This window comes from Rhincodon typus, chromosome 10 (genome assembly GCF_021869965.1).
Source record: "Rhincodon typus isolate 14 chromosome 10, sRhiTyp1.1, whole genome shotgun sequence".
Lineage (NCBI taxonomy): Eukaryota > Metazoa > Chordata > Chondrichthyes > Orectolobiformes > Rhincodontidae > Rhincodon > Rhincodon typus.
In genome coordinates, this window is record NC_063341.1 from 30,632,239 (window position 1) to 30,645,382 (window position 13,144).

At 35.9% G+C, this 13,144-nt stretch overlaps 1 protein-coding gene across 1 annotated transcript in view; it reads left to right on the top strand.

The window, feature by feature from the left end:
• The window catches only part of dnajc6 (DnaJ (Hsp40) homolog, subfamily C, member 6), a 121,609-nt gene extending 108,677 nt beyond the window's left edge, over positions 1–12,932 (top strand). The window contains exons 11-12 of the mRNA XM_048602075.1: positions 2,334–2,510; positions 11,343–12,932. Coding sequence (XP_048458032.1) covers positions 2,334–2,510; positions 11,343–11,444 — 279 coding nt within the window. The 3' untranslated portion in view covers positions 11,445–12,932. The remainder of the gene's footprint in view (positions 1–2,333; positions 2,511–11,342) is intronic.
• Positions 12,933–13,144: the final 212 nt, after the last annotated feature.

Genomic DNA, 13,144 nt, shown 5'->3' on the forward strand with positions numbered 1-13,144 from the left:
TGTGCTGTAGGATTGAGTAGAAATCAAGACCTAATTGGGGCTTGTAGAGAGAAACTGCTGTAATTGTGGGCAATTTTGATAATCTTGGAATTGGACAAGTTAAATTGGCAAAAGGAACCTTGAGGATGAATTCACAGAATGTAGTTGGGACAGCTTTTCAGATCAATATGTTTTGGAATCAAACCAGGGAACAGGTATTTTAGAAGTGGTAACATAATTAGACAGAATTAATTCATGATTCTTACAGTAAACATTGTATTGGTAAGAATAAACGTATCATAATGGAATTCCACATTCGGCTTGAGGGTGTGATGCTGGGGTCTGAAACTGTCTTCAGCTTAAATAAAAACAATTACAAAGATAAAAAGACTGACTTGTCTGAATTAGAATGGGAAAATTGGCTGAAATGTAAAATAGTTAAAAAAAAGCATCCTTTTCAAGCAATCAATTTACTTTGCCAATGATCAGATGAGGAAGTTTGTGACTCAACTTCAGAGTCTTAAAGGTCTATGAAGAAAACGTTGATTTCCCTACCCTTATTGCATCTTAACTAAATGGTATCTTCCAGAACACTAAGTATTCAGTATTTTTAATTTGAGCCCTGCATTTGGCTCCATTATGATGGGAACAATGTTAAGGAATGAGCAGCACAAAACAGAGCAACTGAATCTTAGCTGATCAAGACAAATCTAGCAAACTTTAATTTTTGATTTCAAGCCAAGACTGAACAGAGAAATATCTTGTCAAAGAAATGTATCAAGATCCAATTAAAAGGTCAGGTAATGTACAGCATCTTTTCTGAAAATCTTAAGAAATATATCATGCAAGTAAGAAAATAGCTTACTATAGCCAGGTTTTCAAAGAATTATGATGTTCCTTTTATTTTAATGCCAATTAGGACTAATGCAAATAATAGATGAAATAGTAGGTGAATGATACTTCAAATAAGGTAAATTTTCTTCTAAGTAATCAATGCAATAAAATGCATCTTACAAAACCACCAGCATTTCCCTTTAGCATGCATGCCATTAATTAGTCAGACTGTTCCACAATATGCTTTTCTTTATTCACGTGGTGTAGGTCAGAAATCCTATCCAACAACCGTTTTCTTCCTGTTTTTGTGGGTATGATTATCATTAGCAGAAACAGTTTTACTAAATCATCTTCTCCCTTGGTGACAACAGTTCTGTTGATGTATCTTTCCAGTGTTCCTTCCCAACTGACCACCCAATAACGTCTCTGTTGATGGTTTGTCCCTGCTCGTAAAACATTTGAGTTATTGATGTGGCTTTCCATGTTTTACAGCTTTTTACCTAGCTTGTGGACTACTTCTTCTATGCTCCTGTTCCCTTTTTTTGCTGAACATAAAGAAACCTCTTTCTCGGGGAGATTTAGAGGAATTCTGTATTCATTTTTCTCTGTCTTGTTTGTCTCGATCTGAACTCTGATCAGCTTCTTTCTCTAACTCCTTTTTGTGTTTGGCACACTGCTTCCATGTTTTCGTAACTTCCTCCTTGATGCTACCAGCTCAAAGTTTGCCAGGTCACATGGATTAGTAATTGTTATTGTCCAAGACCAGAACAGTTGATTCCTTTACACTCCTTTGTGCACATTCTGAAAAGTCTGTGGAATTGGAAATATTCTTGAAAGAAATTAGAAATTTTTGTTGCAGTGCTACATCTGGGTTCGCAGCTGGTGCTCTATTAAAATGTGTTTGTGGAATCTCAGACATTTCCTAGCATGACCACAGCAGAAAACTGCTTATTAATTGACATTTCACCCAAATGATATCTGACTTAAGTGGAAAATGTTGTAAAGTTAATACATAACCGAAATGGAATGCTTTTGATGAAAAAAAGTTACTATTCTTCACCTGACTTGTGTAACACCTAAACAAGGTATATGAGATATTGATACTCTGCAATAAGAATGATAAGTATTCTCATCCCCAATATAAATATGCCTGCCTTTGAGTAAAAATTCACAACTGATTTATTTTTGTGAGTTGATTGTGGATGAAGTTTCAAACGTATTTGAAATTTTGTGCAGAATTCACAACTGAAAGGCTTTCACTGCAATATCTTATGCTCAAAATTAAAAATCACATTCTAACAGATCGGGTAATGGATGTGGAAAGAAAAACAAAGTTAACACTTAAAGTTTATCAATCTGAAAGATGAACTCTGGCCTCTCTACATAAGCCTCCTGCCCTGAGTAGTTCCAGGATTTTCTGATTTCTTGATTTCAAACCTCCAGTATCTAAATTTTGCTTTTGTTATTGATTGTTCTCTTGGTATTGATCAAGCTAAGATTATGTATTTTGATCATTTCAGTTATTGGATTGGATTGAAGGGAAAGAAAGAAATATACGGGCGTTACTGTCAACAATGCATACTGTTTTGTGGGAAGGGGAGACCAAATGGAAGCCTGTCGGCATGGCAGACCTGGTAACTCCTGAACAGGTGAAAAAAGTCTATCGGAAGGCAGTACTCGTTGTACATCCTGATAAAGTAAGTTTCTTTCTTTTTAAGTGGTGTTGTGCTTGTATTTGTGATCACTCCACAGTGTATTTGAATTGTTATTGTTTGGGAACCAAATTGACTGGATTTAATACTTGCTTTTCATCCGAAAATGGATCAATCCTGAATGTTGAAATGCAGCATCTTGCGTTGGACAATTTGTCCTCACCCAATTAATGCCTCATCTGAAATGTTATGACCCATTTCTGAGAGACACCAACATTATTCTTCCAAAATAAATTGATTAGTGGTGAATTTGACTGGTACAAGAAATGGAATAACAACTGTGGTGTAAGTAAGCAGGGATTTTAATTTTCATGTTGAAGCCAATGATGATGAGAGCACATTTATTTGCCATTCTTGGTTACCCTGACTGTGTGGGTTTGGGAGAGTGCCTTATTGAATCATTGTTATCCTATTGCGATAAGTAAAAAATTCCAGGATGCTGATACAGTTACTTTTTAAGGAGGACAAGATACATAAAGATTGGGATAGTGAGTTGGAGGGGTATTTATGTAATAGTATTTCCACAGCTTTGTTGCCCCCTCAGGCTGAGAACACAATGAAGTCATAGTGCAACTTGATGGTGTTTCTTGATTCAAGTCATAGAATCATTGGCCAAGTGAACTTTTCTATTCTCTTGTGTGTTGTGGCTGCATTCATACAAACATCCTCTCAGCATTCACTCTGTTAATCCCCTTAAGAATCCTACATGTTTCAATGAGATCACCTGTCACTCTTCTAAACACTAGTGAGTAGAGTCCTAAATAAAAACCAAAAGAACTGCGGATGCTGTAAATCAGGAACAAAAAAAAAGTTGCTGGAAAAGCTCAGCAGGTCTGGCAGCATCTGTGAAGCAGAAAACAGACCCGAAACGTTAACTCTGTTTTCTCCTTCACAGATGCTGCCAGATCTGCTGAGCTTTTCTAGCAACTTTTTTTTTGTTCCTGAGTAGAGTCCTGACTTGTTTAGCCCTTGCTCGTAAGACCATCCATCCATACTGGGGATTATCCTAGTGAAACTTCTCTGAAATGTCTCCAACAAATTGAAATATTTTCTTAAATATGACTGTTATGGATTAAATTGTCAGGATTTGTTGGCCTTGTATAGTCCCAGTGTCACAAGTTATACATCCATGCAATGTAATGTTTCCAGTTAAGGATGTCACTAAAGGTTTGAAGGAGATTACAAGCAATAGTGTGTGTAAATACTTATCCATGAGAGAACTAATGCTGAATGCCTAAACTGTAAAAGTTTTTTTATTTAGGTACGCCTTATCTTAAATAAAAAGTCAACAAAAATGATTGGTCATTTGTAAAATATTAAAAGCTGCGAAGTTGGTTAGAGTACTTGTGGATTGAGAGGCAGGAAATTAGAATTTGGTGTTTGTAAAATGCGAGGGAGGAAAGCATTGCATGGTTTCTTTGAAAGATGCTGTGCTTTTTCGATGCTTAGATATTTGAAATAATGTCTGTGAGCAGCAGGTTGAAAGTTTGCAAATACAGAGAGGACCCAAATTGAAACATTTGTATCAAAAAGCTACAGAGTTAGCAGGCAAAGCAGCAGTTTTTACCAAGACAGCAAGTTTTGAATTTAGCCAATCAATTTGAATCAGGTGCTTCGATTCTTAAAACCAATTGAATTTAATTGGTTGGTTTTGACAACATAGGACCAAACCTAGTGTAAGAAATTGATATGTCATCAAGGGTATAAAATAAGAGGGCACTTTGACAAATTTAGGAGCGCTAACTGCCAACCGCCAGAGTTAATAGCCCTCAGCTCTTCAGAGAATCTCTGGCTTTCGCAGCCTACTCTGACTTAGAGAGAGCACCATCTAAAGAACAAAGGTACCCATGGTACAATTAGTGATTAAACCTGACAGAAGAATCAGTGGAGAAGGCACAGAACATTCAGGAAGATATGTAACTTGGCTGTAATTTTGAGAGACTAAATTCTATTTTTATTTTATACAAGTGGGACTTGTATTTATTGGAACAGCATACTATTAGAATCTTGTTTTATGTGGGAATAGTTAGGAAGGGGTTTATTCGGTTTGTTATTAGTGTAGTTAATATGCTCAATGCTAGAGTTAGATATATAAATTTTGTTACTTGTTGATTGTAAAGCGAGTGTCAGGGATTTATTTTATTTAACCACTAGAAGTTGCTGAAAGGCAGGATACACCACTTCTCACTCCTTTTACAGGTTATAGGGTGAGATGTTTTGGTTTTAGTTCTTGGGGGCGGTGGAGGGAAAGGTCATCAACCTCCACGTTATAACACTCATGGAGTGGAATGAAGCTAATGATTATTCTGTAGCACTAATTTAGAGATCTACAGCTCCAACAGCACAGGGATTTAGGTCTTCTAATTTGGGCGTAGAAAGTTTTGAGGGTAATTGGTCAGTTATTTGCCTGAATCTCTTCATTGTCTTTCAAAAAACACAATGAGGCATTATCTCATGAATTCGACCATCAAGATCTGTATGAAGAAAATTGAAAGAATAGCAATCGAAATTAATACTTTTCATTTTTTTTAAAATGGCTGTTCAATTGATAATATGAAGCAGTTGAACAATTTAATCATTTTGAATAAACTAAGGACCTAATTGCATAAATTCCCATAATCCCTACTGGTTATAAACTGAAAACCATAGTTACCTTTTCTGTCTGACTTATTTTACAGAATTAACTAAATTTCATACACACTCACATGATGGGTGTAAGTTTTGGCACATTAAATATTGCCCTGCACAGAGATGCATAACTATATTATTTGGAGAATTTGAAGTAATGATTTGTGATTGTGATCTCTAAATGCTGGAGATGTCAGCAGGAGATCTGACATCCTGTTTAATATTGAGTGTTAAAATGTCAGTTAGCTGATCTCAGCTGAGGCACTGATTGAAATGATGAAAGGGGAAATGTCTGCCATGATTACCAATCCTGATTGCTGTTAAGTGACCCTACCCTTACATAAAGGGCTATCGGAAGGGAGTAATGCTTCCGCTTTGCAGAGTGAGACTAGAAGGATGCCAATTCCTGTATGACTACACAATTGCAAAAATTAACTTGTAGGAGAAAAGGGGAAAAATTTGGGAACATTTTCCTAAAGCAACATTGCTGTATATCTGTTGGAAAGTGAATTATTTCCATTTTTTCATGACAGAATTTATCCTTGGGAAACCCTGAGTTTATACTTTAAGTATTATGTTAAAGGCATTTCTCATTACATACTGCTAATAAAAAAAATCTGAAGTAATGTGATACTATAACTCTTCTCAAACAATACTAGTAGCACAGAACCTACTCTTCCAATAATTTTCTGCAGTATCTTCCCTTTTATATCAACCATGTGTATGCTGTGCTGCTAAATCCAGCAGGATAATAAGAAATTAGGAACTTGATGTGTTTTTGTATTCCTCTTTTGTTTTTAGCATCTGGTTTATTTTATCTTTCAAGATCAAATATAGTGAGTTATCCTCTTCCTGCTATGGTCACATCACAGCCACCAGAGATGACAGCCACATGATCAGTGAACTATAGATTAATGTAGTTTGTGTAGCCCCCTTTTTTAATTTGTAGTGGTTCAAGTTAAAACTGAACAATCAAGCTCTTGTTTAATCAGCTGGAAATTTAGTATATTACAAGTTATTACTCCAGGTTCCTTGGGGATAAGGAGAGAAAGTTATGAACAAAACATTACAAACACAACTTTTGAAAGTAAAAAGAGAATACTTTTAATAAAGCCATAGTAATTCTCCATGGTAAACTATTAGGTGTGTTGTTTGGAATTTCTTGTCATTGAAGCAGAGAGGTTAACACTTGAGGTCAGATCAAACAGCTGCAATGGTAGTGGTTTCTTGTACAGACACACTCCTCAGAACAGTGGATTCTGGGAAAGTGAAGATTCCTGGCTTCTGTTTTTGCAGATATGGCACTTTTAATTTTAGGGCAGAGCACTAAATATTTTAACACGTCTGTCTGTTATTTGATCTCTTTGCTTGCCTGGAGAAGTGCTTTCTTCCCAGATGGTTCAAGATGGACTTTTTTTTTGTTCCCTACTTGATCAACTCTGAGTTCTGCACAGTCACTGTTCTTAGTCAAATTTCTTTGTATAGTTTAAAATCTCAAAATGGTGGTTTGTTAACTTTGAGAAATCAGAAGTTCCACAAAGCAAATAATTGAATTATTTGCTGAGTCCTTTTTTAATCATCTTCCTCCAGTCTGCTGTTTTCTATGAAGCTCAAATTTTCACATCTCCATTTGTCTGTTTGGATGTTCTTGACATTTTATGGGTCTCATGGGCATGTCTATTTAATGATCCATTTAAGCTTATAGTTGTTTCATGAGTTGACTTGTAGCAGCCATGCTTTTAGCCAGTTGTGTCTGCTTAGAGTGAGGTTTTTGACTGTTTAAAACAAAACCTAATCTATAATCTCGTAACTACTGTGTTCATGATAATCAGTTAAGATAACAACAGGTTTTCAAACCTGCGATCTTTCTCGTGAATTTCGCATACCACTGCAGACCGACTACAAGTTTATCTTGGTTATAGCTCATAGTCCTTTTTAAGCTTCAACTAAAACATAGTTCTGAATACTTGAAGAAAAGGATCTAGTTGTAATTTCAGGCAGGTGTTGAGCACTGTAGCTCCTATGTGAATGAAGAGCAGCCTACACCTTGCTGTCTTTACCTATCTGTCACTGATTGCCAGCACAAGTTTTCACTGCAACTGTTGTAGGATCTACAGCAATTTTGAAAACCATTGTTCTTGACTTTAGGTGTTTAATTTTCGGGAACACTTTTTTTTCTTAAATATTTTTCAGCTCTTCTACACTCCAAGTCCTGATGTATGCTGCCATAAACGATGGTGCTGTATGTAGTGATTGGAACAAGGTTGGCTCGGTGGATCTCATTGAGTATGAGATCCCTGGTTGGGGTTGTTTCTGGGTCAGTTAGGGAGCCCTGGCTGATTGACAGATATAAACAGGAGTAACAGGGATTCTCCTCACTTTAGGGGCTGGATTTGAGTTAGCTGGTCAGTGTCCATGTACTGTGCTCGTGTAACTAAAGGGTGACTTGGTAACGGCATACTGGCGTCTTGTGCATTTATTTCACTGTAGAAGCACATTACATAACAGTACCGCCGGGTGAAGAGGAGCAGATCTTCTCTTTAGCCTTTGCAATTACTTTGTCTCTTCGGGTAAATTGTGCCAAGTGAGTTTTGATTGCCTTATGCTTGAAACAAAATAGCTCTGTTTTGGAATTGAAGGCTTTTGAAGTTGTTTATCTTTTGGCCAAAGTGATCATTGGCTGTTGTACAGTACAAAGCTAGGTCAGGGCAGATGAGGTGGATGTGCCCTTTACAGCATGGCAGATTACACTTTTTTCAATGTACCTTATGCTCAGAATTTGAGGTAGGGCTAGTGTCCAGGCTTGTGTGAAAAATGAGGTTCTGCTGCACCACTCTTCCACCAATGGACTGTTTTTCTCCCCACAGAATTTCAAGCCTTTTAATGTCTTAGAATGACATTTGGTGTATTGGAGAGGTTTGGGAAAGAATAACCAAGAAGATGCAAGGACCTGGTTGTCATGTTAATGATAATGGTCTTAATCAATTCCTCATCAGGGGTTGATCAGCTCCAAGGGCTAGTTTACTTCAAACAGTAAAGTGCATTACAAGTTGTGAAGCAGACATTACAGAAGACCAACTGATGTTATTACTGGACAAGTCAGATCCCAGGCTGAAATCTGGCTTGATAGATCATTTTTAAAAACATGACGGTCTTTCACTAACACACAATGCTGCAGATTTGGTTTTAACAATAAAACAGAAGTTTATAATGTAAGGACAGAACGTGACATTAAAAGACAAGCTATTTCTGCGTAACATAATTTGAAACGTTTCAAAATACACAATCCAATCTATCCCAACACCATCATGTTACAGTACTCGAACATCAGAGAGCTCACTTTTTGTATCACATCCATAAGTTTAACTTAACTGTTTATTTTAATTGCCATCTTGACAGTCTGGTAGGCTCTTCCTTGACTAATCACGTAACTGAGTTTAGATTTTCTCCAGTGCAAATAACCCCTTCAGGGTTCTAAGCAAACACTGCTGGTTTGGAACTTTCAAGCTCATACCTTTTGCACTGAAGTAACCTATTTACTAATAGTTTTAAACTATCATCTTTCAGGAGAAACTGTTTCACACATCTAACTTCTGCCAAGATGTCTGAACTGGGTGGGGTGAGAGCTTTCCAAGCTATGGGATTGTCCCCAAAACAAAATAAAAATTCTGATACTTCTAAACAGAAAGCAAGTTAATGCTCGTCAATGTTTAATCTGTTTGTAAAACTCTCCCAATCTCTTTTTTTTTTTTAAAAAAAACCCTCTGGCTCCAGAAATACTGACAAGTTAATCATTAAATGCCATCGAGGACACAAATCAAAACCCACATTCCACTTACTCAAAATCCAAACTTTAAATCATATTGAAATACATATAAATCACACATCTCGGATCACAATGTGCAGCTTGCAAATCCATAGCAGACTAACTGGTAAGCAGAGTTACAACATTATATGCATTGAACAGATGAAGTCCTTAAAGGTGAACTCTCTTAAAGGCAATGTACAATATAACACTAGGTCTCTCCTCATTTGGCCAGTGCCCACAGAAGTTCGAGGCCTATATGACGCAAGTGTTGAGAATGCCGAGTGCTATAGATATGGATATATCGTACTTGTTATAGTTTTGTTATCTTACTGTTCCATATGTTTTTTGTACAATACAATTAGATTCATACCAAAAGAACAATCGTGCCTATGAATAAGTACATTTCTCTACAAATAAATTTTCTTTTCCCAGCTACCATCATACATCTATATTATACTATATTTGAATTGTAATTTGCATGTTGGAAAACAACTGGATCTTTTTAGACTTGTCCAGTGCTAATCCCTAAAGTTGCAAACAAGAATCATTATGGGAAAATAGGCATCACTAGCAAGGCTGGTACTTATTTCAATTTTTTTTTGTTCTTAAGGTGTTGATAAATAATCTTAAACTGGTGCAATGTGGAGTTACTTCTGCATTTTTCGAATGGGAGTTCCAGTACCTTAGTCCCAGTGACCATTGTATATATTACAAAGATTAGATTGACATTAAAAATTCAGATCCATTATAATCATTTTGTAATGTTTGATAACCTGTGAATTTAAAAATTTTTATTTTAAAAGGATTTGCTTCTGTAAAGAACTATATTACCATAAATGATGTGTAATAAATAGTTACCATCATTAATTTACCTCCAGTCTCCATGTTCTGCAGTAAATTCTTAAATGTTTATCATTATGTAAAATAACTGGACAAAGATCTGTTCCTGAATGGAATTGAAAGATGTTGGTCCAAGTGTTAATAAAGCATACAGCATCCTAGTCTTTATTAATAAGATTAATAAGGCATACAGCAAGGACATTATGATAAAATTGTACAGAATACTTGTTCCACCTCAACTGGAGTATTACATTCAGTTCTGGGCACTGACAGTAGGAAAGATTTGAAGCCACTTGAAATGCTGCAGAAAAGATGCATGAAAAGTTTCTCTGGGATTAGGATCTTCAGTTACATAGATAATTTGGGAATATTTCCTGGAGAAGCAAAGATTGAGAGAAAATTTGATGATTTTGAATACCTGTAAGAAATCTCCAGAAGCAAATGGGCGAGAGGTTTTTAAGAAGTTTTCATTGGTGGAAGGATGCAGAATATGAGGCCATCGATTTTAACATAATTAGCAAAAGACACAATAGCAACATGAGGGGGGAAAAACGTTTAGTGATTGGCTAGGATCTGAAATACACAACCCGAGAGTATGGTGGAGGCAGGTTTAATTGAGGCATCCAAAGAGTAATTGGATTGCACATGAACTAATAAGCAGCTCTGGAGAGTTGGCATGGACAACATGGGCTTAAATAGCCTCCTGTTTTGCGACAAATGAATTGACTTAGCTTTATTGTCACATGCTGTCGAATGAGTGCAGTGAAAAGTTTGCAATGCTGCTGCTTATGATACCATCTTAGTTGCAAGATTCCTAGGTACAGATACTTAAGTATTTGGTACAAAATTGAAAGAATAATAAATAAAAGTCCAGCGTAGTGAATCTGTGAAATCACTGATGTGATTAAGCATGCAATGGAAACATAAGTTTGTCATAGCACCTCTTTACATCTTTTAAATTTCCCCAAATGCATCAAAGAATTATGATACAGCTGCCATCATTAAAATAAAGGAAATGCAAGTACAAATTAATATTGTGAAGTCGTGCTGTGTTATCCTGTTGGGTGTGGTTGTGCTAAATGTAAATTGAAATATTGCCTCTCATCAGATTAGGTAGACAGTATTCGAGTCCTGAAGAAGTCCTATTAGGTTTGCAATGTTGAATTTTGTTTCTCTCTCAACAGATGTTCCAGACCTGTTGCGTTTCTCCTGCACTTTATGGATGGTGGAGATCTAAAATAAAATGTATCTTAGTTTTAATGTAGTATTTGAGCAGACACCATGATAAAATAGATAAAGTGGCATTATTAATCAAAGGACCTGGCTTGATTGAGCAATGATGTCCTTTTCTCATCCCATATTTTGTTTACAATATTTGAAGTCATTGTTTACACTTTTGCCTATTTTAATTTCATGTGTAGCTCTCGGCATCAGTTATTCATCTTGTGTTGAATTTGTTGCAAACAAAATCGGAGTATTGCTGGTGATTACCCAGTTATAATTTTTTTTCTCAATATAATTTTATATACTCTTCCCTACAGGCCACTGGTCAGCCATATGAACAATATGCCAAGATGATATTCATGGAATTGAATGATGCCTGGTCAGAATTTGAAAGTCAAGGTCAAAAGCCTCTGTACTAATTTAACGTAAACTACTTGCTTGTATTTCCAGGTGACTCTGTACCTATGCTAAATGTACTTTCTTTTGCTTTATTGTTGATGTACTTTGTTTATCACCTGTAAACTTGTATGCAGGCACTCATTTATCACATTAATTGTTTAAATGGCAGTCTCAACTTAAGAACTCTGTTTTATTTATCTGTTTACCCTTTCACGTGAGGTTTTGGTAAGATTACATTGAAAACAGAAAAGAAAACATGAGTATCTTTTGAGATAAAGGTGACATTTGGCCCTTACTTTGTGATTTTGATTGCAATGCACACTGCCTAAATCTTATCTCTATGCATATCTCTTCATTCTGTTCTGAAATATGTTTTGTGATTTTTGTCACATTACAGCTGTACAATTTTCATTTGAAGTTGATAGTTTAATTAAGATTGTTACTAATTGCTGGACAATGTAACATCATTGAGTCTCCATCAAAACATAGACATTTATGACAAGCTTTACAATATCATTGATAAAATCATCTCCCGATAATCAGTATTACTCACTAGCAACTTCGGTCACCATCTAGTTTGAGGGCCACTCGAGATTGTTGCAATATGCTGCATTGTGAAGTAAGGTGGTGTGACTCTGTTTCCCACAAGTCCTAATGCTATAATGAACAATTGCCAAGTGTACGAACACATGCAGCATCACGAACAAAAGCAAATCATACAGGACGAATAGTTGTACTTGTAGATTGTCATGAAATCTTTTCCTCTGCTGCACAGAGGCTGAAGCAACCAGTAATGTTTCACTGGTTTATTTTGCTGAATTGGAGAACTGCACTGATTCTCTGGAAGATCAACAACCCTCAAACTGGAGGCTGTGAACGAAGACGGAGATGTATTGAACAAGAAGTCTTTGGAAGATGTCTGCAAATGGACATTGGGCTGTTTTATGATCACTCTTTTGTGTAGAAGGTAAACTGTTTCCTTCAGACAGTTTCTCGTGTTTAGTTTAATAGAAAATTTAAGATGTTAACTTGAGAATTATTCCCAATATTTTATTTAAAAGATGTCATTTTGTTCATATGTACCATATATGATTTGAATATTCCATTTTTAACATCTTTCTTTACTCTGCAGTCTGTGATACTACAGAAAAGTTAAACTATTTATTGTCCTTTCACAAGAGAGTGTGAATCATGTAGATCATTAACATTTCCAAATACAAGAGCTTTACAGTGTAATCTTTATGCCTGCATATACAGTACAGAAATTCTGTTAACCCTGATCTAATACTTGTTTGCTCTTGTGGGATAGGGTGGGGAGGCAAGGGAGGGTTAGGTTGAGAGAATGTTATGTTAATGATGTAGTCTGTGTTTGCTACATCTGACATCAAGTTATTTGAAATATAGCTATTTAAAAATGTCTGTAATTTGTAGATTATTGTCTTCATTCCAACTTGTACATAACACTGGCTGTAATTGACATGAAATAAAGACAAATTTGTGTTGCTGAATATTGACTTTTGTAGTGCAGATAAAACTGATTTCTGCTTTTCATCACCATAATAACTAAGGAACTTATTTTTCTTTGGGTATCACCTATTGTGGAAAAATGTAGGGAAATGGATATTCCCAGTGATTCAAGGACCTACACAATAGCCAGCCAAAGAAAGTCGCACTAATCAGTCTTAATTAACTAAAATTCTATTTCATTTTTTAACACTAT